The sequence below is a fragment of the Portunus trituberculatus genome, chromosome 20 (assembly GCF_017591435.1).
Source record: "Portunus trituberculatus isolate SZX2019 chromosome 20, ASM1759143v1, whole genome shotgun sequence".
NCBI classification, from domain to species: Eukaryota; Metazoa; Arthropoda; class Malacostraca; order Decapoda; family Portunidae; genus Portunus; species Portunus trituberculatus.
In genome coordinates this window covers 11,552,379-11,570,891 of record NC_059274.1, presented here as the reverse complement: position 1 = coordinate 11,570,891, position 18,513 = coordinate 11,552,379, and the positions used below count along the sequence as shown (strand labels likewise).

General features: G+C 41.9%; 1 protein-coding gene across 3 annotated transcripts in view; it reads right to left on the bottom strand.

Annotated features, from left to right (window-relative positions):
* LOC123506607 (zwei Ig domain protein zig-8-like) overlaps positions 1–18,513 on the bottom strand; it is a 251,098-nt gene that overhangs the window by 93,675 nt on the left and 138,910 nt on the right. For 2 of the 3 annotated variants that reach the window (XM_045258853.1, XM_045258852.1), the window contains exon 2: positions 14,613–14,651. The exons of the other annotated variant lie outside the window; for it this stretch is intronic. In XM_045258853.1, the coding sequence (XP_045114788.1) occupies positions 14,613–14,651 (39 nt within the window). The remainder of the gene's footprint in view (positions 1–14,612; positions 14,652–18,513) is intronic. 3 annotated transcript variants of the gene reach the window in all.

The window sequence follows — 18,513 nt, the reverse complement described above, 5'->3', positions numbered from 1 at the left end:
TGTGTGTGTGTGTGTGTGTGTGTGTGTGTGTGTGTTTGTATTGTGTATGTCATAGTAAGGCATTGTAGCTTCGTGGGTCATGAATTTCTAAAGGCAATGTTTCTCTCTCTCTCTCTCTCTCTCTCTCTCTCTCTCTCTCTCTCTCTCTCTCTCTCTCTCTCTCTCTCTCTCTCTCTCTCTCTCTCTCTCTCTCTCTCTCTCTCTCTCCCCAAGGTGCCTTTCTTATGATACAGAAAAGAATTTGGTAACCGTAAATGTAACAAATATTCATCATAATATAACAAAAAACATGTTCATATCTGGTTATTTGAGTAAAAAATCGTAATACTGAAATCACGTTGAAATATAATTCAATGCATTAACTGAATCGAATGTTTTCCTGTATGAATTCCGAAGACGATTACTTCATGACTGCGTGAGGTTACTGTAAACAAGAGAAGGAGGAGAAAGAGGAAGAGGAAGAAGAGGAGGAGGAGGAGGAATAGGAGGAATAGGAGGAGGAGGAGGAGGAGGAGGAAGAGGAGGAGGAGGAGGAGGAGGAGGAGGAGGAGGAGGAGGAGGAGGAATAGGAGGAGGAGGAAGAAGAGGAGGAGAAAAAATAAGGAAGAGGAAGAGAAGGAGAAGGAAGAGGAGAAAAGTAAAGAAGAATAAAAGAAGAGGAAGAAGGAAAAGAAGAGAGAAAAGATAATAAGAGGTGGGAAATCAACCAGCGCACAACTGATTTAAAAAAGAAAGGAAACAAAAACAAGAAGAATAAGAACATGATCAAGGACAAGAAAATGAAGATAATGATGAATTACAAGGACAACAACAACAACAACAACAACAACAACAACAACAATGAAAGAAATAAGGAAAATAGTGCAATTGATTTTCTATTAATCTTTTTCTTGAGGTTTGCCAGTGAATGCATGAGTGAGTGTGAATTGAGTGAGTGAGGTGAGAGCGAGCGAGAGAGAGTGCATGTAGAACTGATAATCTATTGAGCCGCGATATTTCATTTACGCTCAGAAAAATGCAAAACGATCACCTGATGATATATATGCCTTGATCTTTTTTAACTAAATTAATACACACAAAAAAAAAAAGAATAAAACATAAGTGCTAAAAATTTTCCTCCTATAGTAATTTTTTTCTCAAAGTATTCTTACATTTTGTCGATTCGGGAAATAAGTGAGATAGTTTGTAGAGGCGATAAAAAAAAGGAAGGTGCAGAGTATGAATGTGAAAATGTAGCAATTGGTTATGTGTAATCTGCGTGTGTCAATATATAACAATGAACAATGAGGCAATGAGTACGTGATGCAATGTGAATAAATAAGCGGTTGCAATACGAATAAGTGAATGTAAGAAACGTAGTGTATGTTTGGTCATGAGTGAATAGGAGTGAGTAAATGAGTCAGTGAATAAAGAAAAAATGTTTAATTATGAATGTAGAGTCTGAGAAACCATGTGTGTTAGTCAGTAATGAGTCAGCGTGAGGGTTGTATAGCAGTGAGTCATAGGTGAGTGGATGAGTGAAAAAAAAAATAATGCGTATAAACATAAAGGAAGTGTGTTAGAAATGAGGTGTAAGTTGTGAGAGTAATGAACCGAGGGTGCGAGTCAGTGTGAGTGTCAGTGATAGCGTGAGGGGTTCGCACTAGTGAATCGTTGGCGGTGAGAGGCAGGGAAGAGCTGAGAGAGAGGCGCACGTTGGGAGCAAGGCGGGGAATGGTAAATACGTGGAGAAGTAAAGAGATAAAGATAATTAAAGAGACGCGAGGAAAAGTAATTACTGCTATCATGAAGAAAATTGCACAGCGCCTTTTTGTTTAGTTTCTTCCTCACGTGTCGAGACAGAAGGAAAGAAAATACGAGGAAGTGGAAGGAAAAATATGCTTTAATCTTTTCTTTCTTTCTGTAAATAGTAACGTTTTTTGACGCTGTTTCTGAAGGAGAACGCCCGCTTGCGAACGTTTACTTGCTTGCGTGCACACACACACACACACACACACACACACACACACACACACACCTTTGTCCTTGAACGCTTCCTCCCCTCCTCGTCCTCCTCCTCATGCTTCTCCACTTCCACATTTTCCTCCATTCCTTCTCTTTCACCTCCTTCTCCTCTTAGTCTTCTTTCACCACCTCTTTCTTGGCCTCCTTTTGTCAAACATATTAGTCCGAAGCGTAACCCAATTATACCTCCATTTTGGTGTGTTGTCCTGTTATGCCACCAATATAACAAAGGCCACGACCTCATCTCTGACTCGTCAACAGCATCTTCCTTTTTTGCTCAGACTGACGGACTGCTAAAAAAAAAAAAAAACAGAAAACGGGAAGAAGAGTCACCGGCAGCAACACTTCTCCAGACAGACCCGATTCCATAAAGGTCATTTCGTCTGTTTTCTCCTGCCAAAGTTTGTCTCTTATGAGGAGAGGTAGAAAAGGGGACAGGGAAGGGAGGTAGATGGCCTGTATAGGATTGGCAGTGGCTTATGTGGTGGAGAAAGGAAAGATGTGGTGGCCGCGTGTGTGTGTGTGTGGCATATTGGTGCTGTGAGTGTGCGTGTGGGAAGGCAGAGGTTAAGTGGTGTATGTGGAGGATTATGTGTAAGTGAAGAGCGGAAGAGCTTGCCAGAGAGATTAGAGAGAGAGAGAGAGAGAGAGAGAGAGAGAGAGAGAGAGAGAGAGAGAGAGAGAGAGAGAGAGAGAGAGAGAGACAGAGAGAGAGAGAGAGAGAGAGAGAGAGAGAGAGAGAGAGAGAGAGAGAGAGAGAGAGAGAGAGAGAGAGAGAGAGAGAGAGATAGCATAACAATGGACAGATGGATCGTATTGTGAGATGGCTTATATTATCACAAACAGCCTCGTTAGGACGAAATAACCCCTGGCTGTTTATTGTTCCTTTGTAATCCTTTGTGTGTTTACGAAAGAAGACAAAATATGGATCTAAAAAATGCCATGACTACAAATCTGCGCATAGAATGAGAGATGACAATGAATAAAAGAGAGAAAATAGTGACATAAACAAAATATCAATGAAAAGAAAAAAGAAAAGGAAAATCTAGAAAAGCGACGTATGATTTGAAAAAAAAAATGAGGAATATATGTTAAAAAAAGAGCAAAATCAGAGCGAGCGCGGGAAAGAAAATGGAGGCTAACAAGAAAAATATATTGGAAGTGGAGGAGTGACAGTCGATGTGGACTGAGAGAAAATAGCGCCAGAAGAAAAATAAGAAGAGCTGATTTTAGGTGGAACATAATTCACAGTCTGTCGATCCAGTAGTACGCGTGGAGAGAGAGAGAGAGAGAGAGAGAGAGAGAGAGAGAGAGAGAGAGATAGAGACAGAGAGAGGAAAGTACTTGAGGACGAAGAAACACACATAAACCATTCACATGAGATTCTTGTGAAGAGATGCATGCTCCACCATATAAGTCACGGTGACAGGTAAACTTCTCCTTATTAAAGACACCCTCAGATTTATCGCTTCGTTCAGCCTTGGAGAAGAAATGTGGTAGTTTCTCAGCACTTTATATGGAAGGCTGCTATGGAAGGGGTGCGGGAGGAGGGATGGAAGGATGGATGAATGGGGAAGTAAAAAAGGATAAGTTTCAATTTTTGATCACAATACGAGGTGGAGAAGAAGGAGGAAAAAGAAAAAAAATGAGAACACTGAAGAGTAAGAAAAAAAGAAGGGAAGGAAGAGGAGGAATAAGAGGAATATTAGTTCGGATACAGAGGAATGCAAAGAAAGACAAAATTTTTGCTAACATTGGTCATAATTAAGCTGTTTGAAGGAAAAAGGAAAGGAAAGAGGATAAATAAAGAGAGAAGGAGGAGGGTGAGGAGAAGAAGAAGAAGAAGAAGAAGACGAAGAAGAAGAAGAAGAAGAAAGGGAAGAAAGAGTAAGAGGGTTGTAAGTAGAATAAGGCAAAAATAAAGCAGGAGTAAAAGAATTATAAAGATATACATTTTTAGGAGAAGTAAGGGCGAGAAAGTGCAGAGAGAAAAAGCAACAATAATAGAAATAAACTAAAATATATAAGAGAAGAAAACGAAATGCTTGAAATGAAGAAGAAATAGATAATGAGGAGAAGGTGCAGAGGTGGATGTCTTGAAGTAAGAGGATTGGAAGGAAATTAAGCGAAGAATGAAGAAGGCAAAAATTGAGAGGAAGAGGACACAAGTCAGAACGAGCAAGAAAGGAAGAGGGAAAGATAGAGATGGAATAAGGTAAGGATTGGAGGAAATAGGCGGAGGGGACTTAGCCGGGCGAGCTGTCAGGCGTGAAGCAGATGCCTATTTTCTCAAGACAGCTGACGAAGGGAGAGTCTGGCGAGGACGTGAGGGTTGACTAAGAGAGCCAGCCCACGCCACCCGCTAACATGTCACACGCACACTTTTACAAGCAACGCACCTCCATTCACGATATCAGCTTCTTGTAAATTGACTGTAGAATCTCACACAGCCATACCACCCGAATCTACGTACTTCCATCATCACAATCCACATGTCACACACACACACACACACACACACACACACACACACACACACACACACACACACACACACACACACACACACACACACACACACTTCTACAAGCAACGCACCTACATTCACGCTATCAGCTTCTTGTAAACTGACTGTACCATTTCACGTATCCACAATGTACCTCACACAGGCATTCCACCTCAAACTACGCATATTTTTATCACAATCCGCATGTCACACACACAATTTCACAAACAACGTACGCTGTCCACATCTTTTAAACTGACTCTACCATCTCACACATCCAAATTGACATTGTACAATCTTACACAGCTGTGCCATTCTAAACTACTTATATCCATCATCAGAATCTACACATGTCACACACAATTCTACAAACAATGCACGCTATCCATATCTTGTAATCTGACTGTACCACCTCACACATCCACATTGTACAACCTCACAAAGCCACACTATCTCAAACTTTGCACACCCGTCATCACAATCCACTTATTTTAAACTATCAACAATATCACATCCACATCAGTCCCCAAAATATCCACATCCTGTAAAGTAATTGTAAAAACTCGCACATCTTGTAAACTAACCACACTACTTCAATGCAATATCCTGCACATCCACACCCATATCGAACACACACACCCAACCACTCTTTGCGCCACTAACGTACTCATCATTCACTCCTCCACTCCATCTCTCCACACGCTGAGTCCCGCCCATACTTATTCAAATCCGTCCACGTCCATCTTCACATTCCATACATAAATAATTCTCCATCACATTTTATTCTAACATTTGTTTTTCTATCAGGATCATTTATAGAAGCGACACACACACACACACACACACACACACACACACACACACACACACACACACACGATAAATAGTAGCTTAAGACAGACTCACTATTCTTATTTCTATCAGCTTTTCAAAAAAATGCTTAAGAGACGTTATTCAAGTCACATACACTTATTATTTTGTAAACTAAGGTAATTTTCTTGGATTAAAATTGAAATGCTAAAGACAAAATGAATTAAAGACTTGCTATTCTTGGCGTTGGATAAAATTACTTGACCAGAATGACCCAAGGTAGATAAATGACCCACACTGGTGTCATCACTCCTAGTTATAACTCCTGATTTGTCCTTAAGTCCAACACACTCCTTCAGTTCAGCACAGAGGACCTTGAATGCGGTGGGTTCTGAGAAACGTAGACTCTCTCTCTCTCTCTCTCTCTCTCTCTCTCTCTCTCTCTCTCTCTCTCTCTCTCTCTCTCTCTCTCTCTCCAGGGTCTTGTTTGTTCAAGTAGTAAATATAATTAAAACATGTAAGGGGATAATGAAGATGCTCCGTGGATCAGCAGAGACGAGGGGCCTTCATGGGGTTGGCGAGAGGTGCGGGCACGACTCACGGAAGGAAATAAAAATGATGTTGAAAAAAATGGAAAAAATAAAAGAAATGTAGCCAGAAAACGAGACAGAGAGGAAAAAAAAGATCAACACCAAGCGAATTAGAAGAAGTGGAGGGTGGAATTCAATAAAAAAGAGAAAAGATGGAATGGGAAAAAGTGAGAGACCAGATAGATACGCAAAAAAATATAGAGAAAGATAGAAAATATGGAGAAAGAGAGAGAATATAAAATGAACGACGATAAGAGAATGTAAAAATCAGAAGATGAAGAAATGTCATATCAGAATGGATGATACTGAAATAAAGATACATTTTTTTAATATAACGACTCATAAACACTAAATTTAGGAGTATTTTTTTCATTCTTTAGATTCTAGTTTTGTATTTATGATGATAACTTGTAAAAAGAGAGAGAGAGAGAGAGAGAGAGAGAGAGAGAGAGAGAGAGAGAGAGAGAGAGAGAGAGAGAGAGAGGCCGTCCTGCAAAGCCACAATCGACTCCTGCCTCTCTCTCTCTCTCTCTCTCTCTCTCTCTCTCTCTCTCTCTCTCTCTCTCTCTCTCTCTCTCTCTCTTAACCAAGCCGAGTCACCTCTCCGACACACGACCTTCTGCTGCTTGAGACACAAAGAAATCACACCCGTCATCTCGTTTAGGTAGAGAAGGACCTTCCTACCTAGCGATCACGTGCGACGATTGGGCACACCTGTTCCAGAAGAGGAAGAGAAGGACAAGTAGGGGTGAGGAAGAAAAAATGCAGGAGGGCCATGTATATATATATGAGTCTAAAGAATGTTTTAAATAGTGTGGCATTTAAGTTTGTCATTGGTTAGATTTGGAAAAGAAAGCTGAAACACAACTGTGTGACGGCATGACATTCTAGAGACAGAGAGACAATGCAAGGGATACTTCGACTAAGTGAAAGAATACTGAATTTTTCGAGGGTGTTTGTGTTTACGTAAAGGTCACAAGATTAAAGTTTTGTTAGGTTAGGAGTTTGGTGGGCAGCTTCCAGTCCTCGCCAGCCCTTCCTGAGCTGATCAATATAGAAGTACCTGGCGGAACACCTGAGAATGCTACTGTAATTACCTGAATGATCTTATGGGTATGAGAGAGAGAGAGAGAGAGAGAGAGAGAGAGAGACGGGACCGGTAAAATAAGAAATAAGTAACTTGGGAGTTCCTGAATAAAAGTGAACCTCATTCTCGCTTACAGAGGAGGAAATGCAATCGTTTTCCTCTCACTCCCGCCGAGGAAAATGGCATGCAGGAAAATACTGTTGCTCGCCTAAACCTCTCGTGGGGGAAAAGTGGAGGAAAAGTGGCTCAAGAAGGTGCTATTCCAACTCGGTCTCTCCCAAAAAGGTTCGATATTATTGTCGTATTTTCAGGTTTACGGCAGCCTTGCATAGCTTGATGGATCTTACTGTTATGAACTTGCCTCGTAAGGGTGATGGAGACGGACGCAAGGAAGGTGGACGCCTGGTTAGGGTGAGAAAGGCGACGTGGGTAAAGTTTATGGATGAGAAGAAGTGGATTGGGCGGGTTATGGGATTACAGGGCTGGGTGGGTACTGATGATGAGTATGGTTACTGGCCTCGGCGACTTTGTGATTGGGAAAATGTAGGTCTTAGATTGAGTGAGAGGGATTGGAATGTACAAATGGTGGGTCTTCATAGTGTGGTGATGGTGGGTGGTGCTAGAATGGCAGAGAAAAGTAATACAGGTCAGTTACGAAAGATGTTGGGAAAAAAGGAAAAATACATTGTAGATACTTGTAGTGAGTGTTTTCGTTCAATATATATTTTTTTCTCCTTGTGGCCGGTTTTTCCCTCTTACATGTATGGTATCTGTGCTCTTGAAGTAACACTGGTACTGAAGATAGTGTTGCTGTTACTTTTCTTACTCTTTCTTCTTCTTTTTGTTACTGTTGACCTCCTCCTCCTCCTCCTCCTCCTCCTCCTCCCTCTCTTCTTCTTCCTCCTTCTTCTCCTCCTCTCTCCTCCTCCTCCTCCTCCTCCTCCTCCTCCTCCTCCTCTTCTTCTCCTCCTCCTTCTCCTCCTCCTCCTCCTCCTCCTCCTCCTCCTCCTCCTCCTCCTTTTTTTTCTTCTTCTTCTTGTTCTTGATCTTCTTCTTCTCGTCCTCGTCCTCGTCGTCCTCCTCCTCGTCTTCGTCGTCCTCTTCCTCCTCCTCCTCCTCCTCCTCCTCCTCGTCATTCTCCTCCTCCTCCTCCTCCTCCTCCTCCTCCTCCTCCTCCTCCTCCTCTACTACTACTACTACTACTACTACTGCTACTACTACTACTACTACTACTACTACTACTATAAAACGAACACCAAACAACATTTCACATTACCTGCCACACGACCTCTCATTACCTGTCCGTGGCCCTTCCAAAGCCCTATTCTTACCTTCCCACACACCTTTCTCCCACCTTTCTCCCCAAACTCATCATCGAGTCTGGGGTGGCGAGGGAGGGGAGATAGGATGAGTTAGAGAATAATGAGATGATTGGAGTTCACGTGTCGGGGAGTTGGGGAAGGGTGAGGAGAAGAGGGGAAAGGGAGAGTTAGGTTTACTTCTCTCTCCCTATCTCTCTCTCTCTCTCGCTTCCCATGCCACTCAGACTCTTACGATGCTCCTGACGCCTCTCATCTGATTGGCTGACTGGGAAAGGTCGTTTAGAGGAGGAGCGGAATGAGGAAGAAGAGGAGGAAGAGGAGATGTGAGAGGGAGATGCAAGAGGAGGAAGAGGTATTGGTGAGAGTTTCTTTTTCTATTAATTTTATCATTTTGTTCCTCTCACTTGAAAAAGAAGTTAATTGAAAATGGAAGGAGGAAAAATGTTAAATGGTGCAGTTTCAGTAAAATCCCCCAAAATGAGAATAAAAAAGACGAAAGAAATGTTGCGTTTGAGAAATAAATTACTTGCTTGTGGTTAGAAATACTCATTTAGCAAAACGAAATAAAAAGAGCATAGAAATAAAATAAACTAATGCAAATAACTACCATGAAATATAAGGAAAAAAGGAAAAATTCATGCATGCTAAATACAACAACAAAGGAAACTAGGAAAAAAGGTAAAGCAACAAAGCGCAGGACCAGTTAGCACCGCCGGCCTGCCTTCGTTACCTGTCCAGCGCAAGGTGTTTATGACGGCGATATGTAGCCTGAGACACCTGGCGAGACGGGCAGGTGAGGGATGGGGGTGATTCGTTCTCACAGGTGTGCAATTAAGTCGTTTGTTGGGGTCGTTAGTGGCTGTGATCCATCCCTTGCCCTCCACACTTCCCTTCCTCCTCTTCCTCTTCTTTTTGTTCCTTTTCCTTCTCCTCCTCCTCCTCCTCCTCTCTTGGTATTTCTCCCTCTGCCATCCCCTTTGTTTAGCTTTTTTTCTTTCTCCATTTTTTTTCTTTCTACATATTCTTGTCATCTGTCAGGCGTTTTTTTTTTTTGCCAGAGAGAGAGAGAGAGAGAGAGAGAGAGAGAGAGAGAGAGAGAGAGAGAGAGAGAGAGAGCGAGCGGGGAAGTGTACGAACATGTTGATTTCATTTGCATATAGAGAGAAAATAAAAAAGATCTTAAATTTAGAAGTATGTGTGATAAAAAGGGAATGAGAACATCAATACAGAAAACGAACAAGACGAGCAAAGATGAAAAAAAATAATGAGATGATAACACGCAACACTTTACATTGCAATACACAAACCCTTCTTAATTCTATCAGTATTATGACGCGTCTCAATATGTATTCTAGTTTCTATTTGGTGACTTTGTACAGCTTCAGAAACTTATGTGGGGATTAAAATAGTGAAGACTGTGGCCATTAATCTCTTGACCACCAAAGACCCTTCCTAATGTCAATGAAATTTTCTAGTCATACCCAAAACTCATAGTAAAAATGTGTCTCAGTACTGAAGGGGTTAAACTCGTCAGCTTTACGAGTAAGTGACTAATCATACTTTATACAATGTGTTAATCCTACATACCTACCTACCTACACACACACACACACACACACACACACACATACATACGTAAATACATACATACATAGACAAGCACATACCACAGAGGGCAGCACGGGAATTCCAGGAACACAAAATTCAAGACAGGAATGCATCTTTAATTTCCCTCCTCATTTCTCTCTCTCTCTCTCTCTCTCTCTCTCTCTCTCTCTCTCTCTCTCTCTCTCTCTCTCTCTCTCTCTCTCTCTCTCTCCTTGTCGTAAATTTTGCTTATTATAGAATTCCTCGTATGTTACTTGCATCATTTTCTCCCGCTCAGAAAATGGAAAATATAGAAAGAGTGAGAGAAAGAAGAGGAGGAGGAGAAAGTGGAAGAGAAAGAAGAGGAGGAGAAAAAAAGAGAAGATAGAGGAGGAGGAGGAGGAGGAGGAGGAGGAGGAGGTAGTAGGAAGTGGAAGAGGAGGAGGAGGAGGAGGAGGAGGAGGAAGTGGAAGAGAAGGAGGAGGATGAGAAAAAAAAGGAGATAGAGGAGGAGGAGGAGGAGGAGGAGGAGGAGGAGGAGGAGGAAGTGGAAGAGAAGGTGGAAGGGAATAAAAGAAGAAGTAGAGGAGGAGAAAGAGGAGAAAGGAAGAAGAGAAAGAATTTAGTACCGCAGTGAGTATGTAATGTTGGATTTGAGGTAACGAGAAAAATTTCCAGCGCCACAAAATTATTGCTCGCGCCTGGGAAATATTCTGCTGGACATTAAAGGGAATTATTGGTCGGCGAACTGGCGGCCGCTGCGAGCAAACAAGACCCGGTGGAGGGAAATAAAGAAAAACAAGAAAAATAAGTAAGTAGTATTGGGAAAATGACGAGAGAAAGAGAAATTGGGTTAGCAGAAAGCAATGAGGACAGGGAAGAGAGGGTAGAGGACAAGGAATAGGAGGAGGAAGAGGAGGAGGAAGAGGAAAAAGGAGGCGGAGGAAGAGAAGGAGAACTGCTTTATATTTAATCATAACTGCGCTTACCGTCATGAAAGAGAGAGAGAGAGAGAGAGAGAGAGAGAGAGAGAGAGAGAGAGAGAATGAACAGATAAACGGAAACACAACCAAACTACTTAACAAACACCCAAATAAAAGATAATGATAGTAGAAAAATAAAAATAAAACGAAGCAAGATAACAAAAAAGAAGAACTGATGCTAAGACTTCCCTTGGCTCTTGAGCGAGAAGTTCCCCGATGAGGAGCGCCCTTCGCCTTCTCCTCCCGTGGCAATTACTCCCGCTATGAAGGAAGCGACTTTCTGAGTGTGTCTTGAAGGCTGGAAGGGGGTCGGCGAAGGTTGCGTGGACGGGGAGTAAGGGGGAGGGAACAGTGGTAGGCAGCGTGCATTGTACCTTCGTGGCCTGCGTCTGTGTCTCCCTTTGTTCCCATTTTTGCCTCTTGTCCCAAACTCTTGTTCACGTGTGTCTCTGGTATCTGCTTGTGTTTTGTGTATTTGTTTCCTTGAGTCACTTCCGTCTCTCTCTCTCTCTCTCTCTCTCTCTCTCTCTCTCTCTCTCTCTCTCTCTCTCTCTCTCTCTCTCTCTCTCTCTCTCTCTCTCTCTCTCTCTCCTGTCGTGGGTCAAGGGAGGTAGGGCTGCATGTGAAGGGTTCTTTTGTGTGTGTGTGTGTGTGTGTGTGTGTGTGTGTGTGTGTGTGTGTGTGTGTGTGTGTGTGTGTGTGTGTGTGTTTATTTATAGAACCTGTGCGCAGATTCTCCTTCATACTTCTTTTTATTTATATCCTTTAACGTTCTTTCCATTGTTCTTCGTATCATTCTCTTAATTTGTCTATTGTGCTCTCTCTCTCTCTCTCTCTCTCTCTCTCTCTCTCTCTCTCTCTCTCTCTCTCTCTCTCTCTCTCTCTCTCTGTCAATTTCATGTTGCTTATTATTCATATCTTTGTTTACCTGATTTATCACATCCATTTATTTACATCACTATCGCTTCGTTTCGCTCTACAGTGTAGCTATAACTGTTGACGTGATGGTGAATTGTTATTTTCCAGCCCATCTCAAATCTCTTTTCTTCAAGATTTTATCGTATTTGGATGATTCTGCCAACCGTTTTCGTGTGGATTTGGCCGATTTTTTTTTTTTTTTCTCATGTAAAGAAAATATTGTAGGAATATCACGTAGACTTATTTCTTACATTTTTCTAGTCGTTGTTATCACTCCATGTTCTGTTCTTGATTCTGCTGCTATCATCCTAACCTAAATACAAATTAAGCATTACCCAACAAAACCTAACCTGACTTAACCTAATCTTACCTCCCGTACTTTATTTACTCCACTCTAATCTGGCCTAACTTACCGTAACGTAACATAAATTTATTTAACTTCGCCTAACCAAAGTTAAGCTAAGCTAACCCAACTTAATTGACAATTGACAATATAATGTGTCGCTCTGAGAATAGGACGCACAAAATTTGAACAAATGCTGGCGGCGTTATAATGGCTTCTCAAGGTATATATATTTTATGGGAGTCTGAAAATACTCAGAATAATAAGTCTTATCAGATGAGTGAAGTCTAGAAGTCTGTTTTTAAAGGGTGCTTTATGGAGGGTTGGGGAGCTCCGTAGTGAAGTGGTCTGCTCGTGGTCGTGATGCCACGTGTCCAATCCTGACCCACAGCAGTTATTTGGTGAGATTGGTGGTGCCTTCTCTTCAACCTCAGCTAAGTATCGGCCACAAGCTGACATGTCTGTTTGAATGACTCCTTGTGCAGTTGAGATGCATTAAGGCCAAGCATTTTCTTTAGAGAAGTTTGTTCCATGGGCAAGAAAGTTAGATAATACTAAGATGACCTGGTTCTGCTGCTCGCATTCACACAAAGAAAGGAAGCCCATTCATTTAAACGGCACATTGATTTTTAACGAAAGAGAATAATAAACTAATCGTTTTTTTTACAAAACAATCTTTTTTCTTTGCGCCAATTTTGTGAAAGACAACGTGTCATGGACTTTTAAGTGAAATCGTTGATGTGAATAAATAAATAAGTGAATAGATAAACGAATCACAGTGAGTTAATTCTAATGACTTCCGTCAAGAGCTCCTGATTGTATATTTATAGCTATTTTTTTCAATTCCAATAAAATATTAATTTCTGGAGCATTAAAAAATAATCTAGATGATTGATGTTTTAAAAAAGGCATAAATGTACGAGTATAATAGATAATTTATACTATGTGTGTGTGTGTGTGTGTGTGTGTGTGTGTGTGTGTGTGTGTGTGTGTGTGCTGTGTTGTGTTGTGTGTGTGTGTGTGTGTGTGTGTGTGTGTGTGTGTGTGTGTGTGTGTGTGTGTGTGTTGTGTGTGTGTGTGTGTGTGTGTGTGTGTGTGTGTGTGTGTGTGTGTGTGTGTGTGTGTGTGTGTGTGTGTGTGTGTGTGTGTTGTGTTGTGTGTGTGTGTGTGTGTGTGTGTGTGTGTGTGTGTGTGTGTGTGTGTGTGTGTGTGTGTGTGTGTGTGTGTGTGTGTGTGTGTGTGTGTGTGTGTGTGTGTGAGTGTGTGTGTGTGTTGTGTGTGTGTGTGTGTGTGTGTGTGTGTGTGTGTGTGTGTGTGTGTGTGTGTGCCGAATGGTGGATGAGTGAGTGAGTCGGTGAGTGCCGTCCGTGTCTGTGTCCGTGTCCGTGCGTACTTTCCGTGCCTGTGTTGACTTATTGCCTGGGTTTGTTTTACGACAGAAGTGGGTCGATGCGGCGGAGTGTTTGCTGTAGTCATTGTCACGTTTGGCTGCGAGGTAACGCTTGTGTTGTGTTGAACAGATACTTCAAATTGCAATCGCCTCACCCTTTACTTATCACTGATGGTTCGAGACTCTGCGTTAATATAAACCAGTAAATCTATATGACTGTTAAACTAGATAAGCAATATACTCATGGTTAGCGTTTAGATTAGAAGTAAAGTGTTCACTGTTGATAAAACTTCGGCTCAAAAACGTAGGGTGAAATTGGCTGTCAATCATAAATGTACCTAAATAGAATAGACTCAGTGACCCACTTGTTGATGTCGAGGGAAAATGAAGCTTTTAAAAGATTAGACAAACTAATTATTGGGCACAAGTAGGCATGATCTATACGATGAGTGCTAAGTGCCTGATTGCTTCTTCCGTCTCCTCTCATATTTATTTTCCTAACTCATCATTGAAAACAAAAGGTAATTTTTTGTCAGAAAAGTTAATTATGTTATAAGATCAAATGAGAAAGCATGCAATTTTTGCTGCCTCCAGTTTCTGTATACACTTTTACTTATTCTAAATGCTAAATTAAATAGAATATGCTACTATAAATAACAGACACATGTAAAAGTGCTACACTAAAAGATTGAATCTCTCTCTCTCTCTCTCTCTCTCTCTCTCTCTCTCTCTCTCTCTCTCTCTCCCTACCTTTCACACTGAGGGTCGGACGCAGAGTCACAGAATGACTCTCATACAGACAAACAAACTTATAAAAATAATAAAAAACATATGTAGATTGATAGGTAGAGTGACAGGCAGCAAGGAATGACAGAACCAAACCAAGAAACATAGATCACACACACACACACACACACACACACACACACACACACACACACACACACACACACACACACACACACACACACACACACACACACACACACACACACACACACACACACACACACACACACACACACACACACACACACACACACACACACAAATCACTACAGGTGAGCATTACCGTCTTGGTGAATCACCCAGGTGTGACGCGGACTCGTACCTGTAATTAGAGAGCCTGAATAAGACCGCTGAATGGAACAAGCTACGCTACAACAAACAACAGTGAATGAGAACTCAGAAACACACGAGGAGGAGGCGCAGCGCTGAATGCGTGAAAAGAGACGTAATGTGCGCTGTGATTAATATATACATATTGAAATTATTGAGTCTGGCTTACCGCACAGAGATAGATAGACAGATAGATAGATACAGAGAGAGAGAGAGAGAGAGAGAGAGAGAGAGAGAGAGAGAGAGAGAGAGAGAGTACTTTGCTTCATGTACACACTTATTAGCTTTCATAAGACAGATAATATAAGTGTCAGGCATTCTTGTAAGTAAGGAAGACGATAATACACACGGGAGAGAGAGAGAGAGAGAGAGAGAGAGAGAGAGAGAGAGAGAGAGAGAGAGAGAGGATTTTCATATTTATCCCTGTTATTAATATACCATTCAATTTAATATATTTTAGGAAACAGCACACACATGTTACCTGTTGTTTTTGTGACAGTAGGTGATTTTTCTTTATGGCGGCGTTAAAAGTGTACGCTAGATTTAATGGTGAGTGTAATGATAAGCACACGGTGATAGTATGCTTGTTATTTTTTCATTACATTTATACGAATTGCTTGATATAACACTCTCTCTCTCTCTCTCTCTCTCTCTCTCTCTCTCTCTCTCTCTCTCATGTACCTGTTATTATTTTTTCATTATATTTATTGAGATTTAAGAACTTAGCTCACTTTTCTCTTTTTCTTTCTTTCTCTTGTTTTCTCTCATATTTATTCAGATTTCTAAATATACAACACGTGCCTCTCTCTCTCTCTCTCTCTCTCTCTCTCTCTCTCTCTCTCTCTCTCTCTCTCTCTCTCTCTCTCTCTCTCTCTCTCTCTTTGCATCACTTCATTTAATTTCTTCCTTCTCTTTAAGTTCCTTTATTCAGTGTTCCGTTCTTCCACAATCCTTTCTTTTCTTTTCCAGTGAATTGTTTTTCTTTTTAGTTTCTTTTTTTTTCCCTTTTCGCTTCATTTCCTCCACTGTCACGCACTGTCATCCTTCTTGCATTCTGTTTTCCGTGTTTTACCAGAAGTTTCCCTTTGTTCTTTTTCGTTTCCTCTTTTTTTTTTCCATTACATATTTTTTTTCACTTACTGCCATTGTCATCTGTGTGCTCGCTATTGCTTTAATCTTCCACCTCCTCTTCCTCTTCTTTCTCTTGCTTCTTCTCTCTTATTCTGTTTCCCACTTCGTCTTCAGGTCCTCGTCTTCCTCTTCCGTCGATAGTTCTTTTAGCGACCTACTTCGAGTCCGTTTAGGCAAGATCCTCACTGATAGGCCTTCTCCTCCTCCTCATCCCTCTCCTCCTCCTCCTCCTCCTCCTCCTCCTCCTCCTCCTCCTCCTGTTCTTTCAGTTCTTTCTCCCATCTTCCATATCAGCTGGAAAAGTAGAAAAGGTTGTCATCAAGTTAATCCTCGTTTTTGGGAGGTGAAAGTCTCTCTCTCTCTCTCTCTCTCTCTCTCTCTCTCTCTCTCTCTCTCTCTCTCTCTCTCTCTCTCTCTCTCTCTCTCTCTCTCTCTCTCTCTCTCTCTCTCTCTCTCTCTCTCTCTCTCTCTCTCTCTCTCTCTCACAACTTACAATTTCCTTCCCAAATTTTCTTCTTTCCCTCCCTTTCTCTCAGTTGTCCTTCATCCTCTGCTTCTGGCATATCCTTTCACATTCATGTTTTTCCTACCTCTCCTCCTCCTCATCCTCTTCTTCCTCCTCCTCCTTCTCCTCCTTCTCTTTTATTTCTTCATTGTCGTCGTTGTCATTTTTGTCCTCTTCGTCGTCCCATTTATTGTTATTCTCTTCCTCTCTCCTCTGCAGCTCGTTTTCGTGCTCTGCTTCCTCCTCCTCCTCCTCCTCCTCCTCCTCCTTGTCTCTTGTTTTTTCTTCGTCCTTCTCTTATTGCAGCTCGTACTCTTTCTTTCACTCATTCTTTAATTCTTTCTTCTTCTTCTTCTTCTTCTTCTTCTTCTTCTTCTTCTTCTTCTTCTTGCAACTTTTCCTCTAACTTCTCTTTTTCCTTCTCCATTTTCTTACACTCTCGTTTTTTTTACAGTCTCTTCTTCCTTATTCTATCTTCATTAAGTTTTCTCCTTTTCCTTTTTCTTTTCGTTCTCCATGTCCTTGACTCAAACCTCTTCCTTCTCGTCCTTCGTCTCTTTTTTCGTATTATCTAATTATTTTGGTCTATTTCTTTCATTTACGCTTTTCTTATATTCTTCATAACTCAATTTGTATTTTTTTCGTTCTCCTCTTTGTTCTCTTTTCTTCAATTCTTCTTTGCTTGCTCTGAAATTTAAGGCCACTTCTATGCATTTTTTTTTTCACTTTTCCTCCTAAGTCTTCATCCTTCTCGTTCATTTTCAATCCCATTTAGTCTTCGTTAATTTCATCTGCCCACCATCTTTTTTTTTCATATATTTTTTTCCTTGTCATTTCTTGCTCGTTATCATCCATTAATTTCGTCTCGCTCCTCCTCCTCCTCCTCCTCCTCCTCCTCCTCCTCCTCCTCCTCCTCTTCTTCTTGCTTCTCTCCTTGCTTTTTGTCCTACGCCTCATCTTCGCCCCGCTCCATTTCTGTCGTTAATGAGCAGACAAAAGCTTGACCTGAATAAAAGATGCAAACAGATCACTGCAGCAGCTTCTTCCTTCCGTCGATGTTCATTACAGAGAGAGAGAGAGAGAGAGAGAGAGAGAGAGAGAGAGAGAGAGAGAGAGAGAGAGAGAGGGAATAGGTCAAAGTTTTGTCAGTGGTATTATTAATTTCTTTGATTTAAAGGAGGAGGAGGAGAAGGAGGAATAGGACAAAAAGAGAAGAAAAATTAGAAGAAGGGCAATAAAGAAAGAAGAGGAGGAGGAGGAGGAGGAGGAAGAGGAGGAGGAGGAGGAGGAGGAGGAAGTTGTGAGGGTAGTTGAACATGTGATCACACTTACAACTTCTTCGAATATCAATAGAGAGAGAGAGAGAGAGAGAGAGAGAGAGAGAGAGAGAGAGAGAGAGAGAGAGAGAGAGAGAGAGAGCGAGTAATGCTTGATGTGGCACTGCTTGCTGACCATCTAAGGCCGCGCTACAAAGGACGTGAGGCGCCGCTGGGAGAATAGCGATGTGTCACGCTTTTCACCGCCTCACAAAACACGTCCCGCTATCGGCAACCACGTTCAAAGAGCCTCTCAGTGCCCGGCCTGCTGAAGATCGATCACGCCGCCTTCAGGAAAGAAAGAGAGAGAGAGAGAGAGAGAGAGAGAGAGAGAGAGAGAGAGAGAGAGAGAGAGAGAGAGAGAGAGAGAGAGAGAGAGAGAGAGAGAGAGAGAGAGAGAGAGAGAGAGAGTACATGAATATAATTTGGTGTAACCTTTTGTTATTTTTTATACTGACGTGATCCTTATGAAATCTCTCTCTCTCTCTCTCTCTCTCTCTCTCTCTGACTAACAGACATTTGTTTAATAAAGAAATGTTAATCAAATACTTTTGCCGACGCGCTCACACGCACGCACGCACGCACACACACACACACACACACACACACACACACACACACACACACACACACACACACACACACACACCACGTAGTGTAGTGGTTAGCACGCTCGACTCACAATCGAGAGGGCCGGGTTCGAGTCCTGGTAAGCGGCGAGGCAAGTGGGCAAGCCTCTTAATGTGTGGCCCCTGTTCACCTAGCAGTAAATAGGTACGGGATGTAACTCGAGGGGTTGTGGCCTCGCTTTCCCGGTGTGTGGAGTGTGTGATGTGGTCTCAGTCCTACCCGAAGATCGGTCTATGAGCTCTGAGCTCGCTCCGTAATGGTGAAAACTGGCT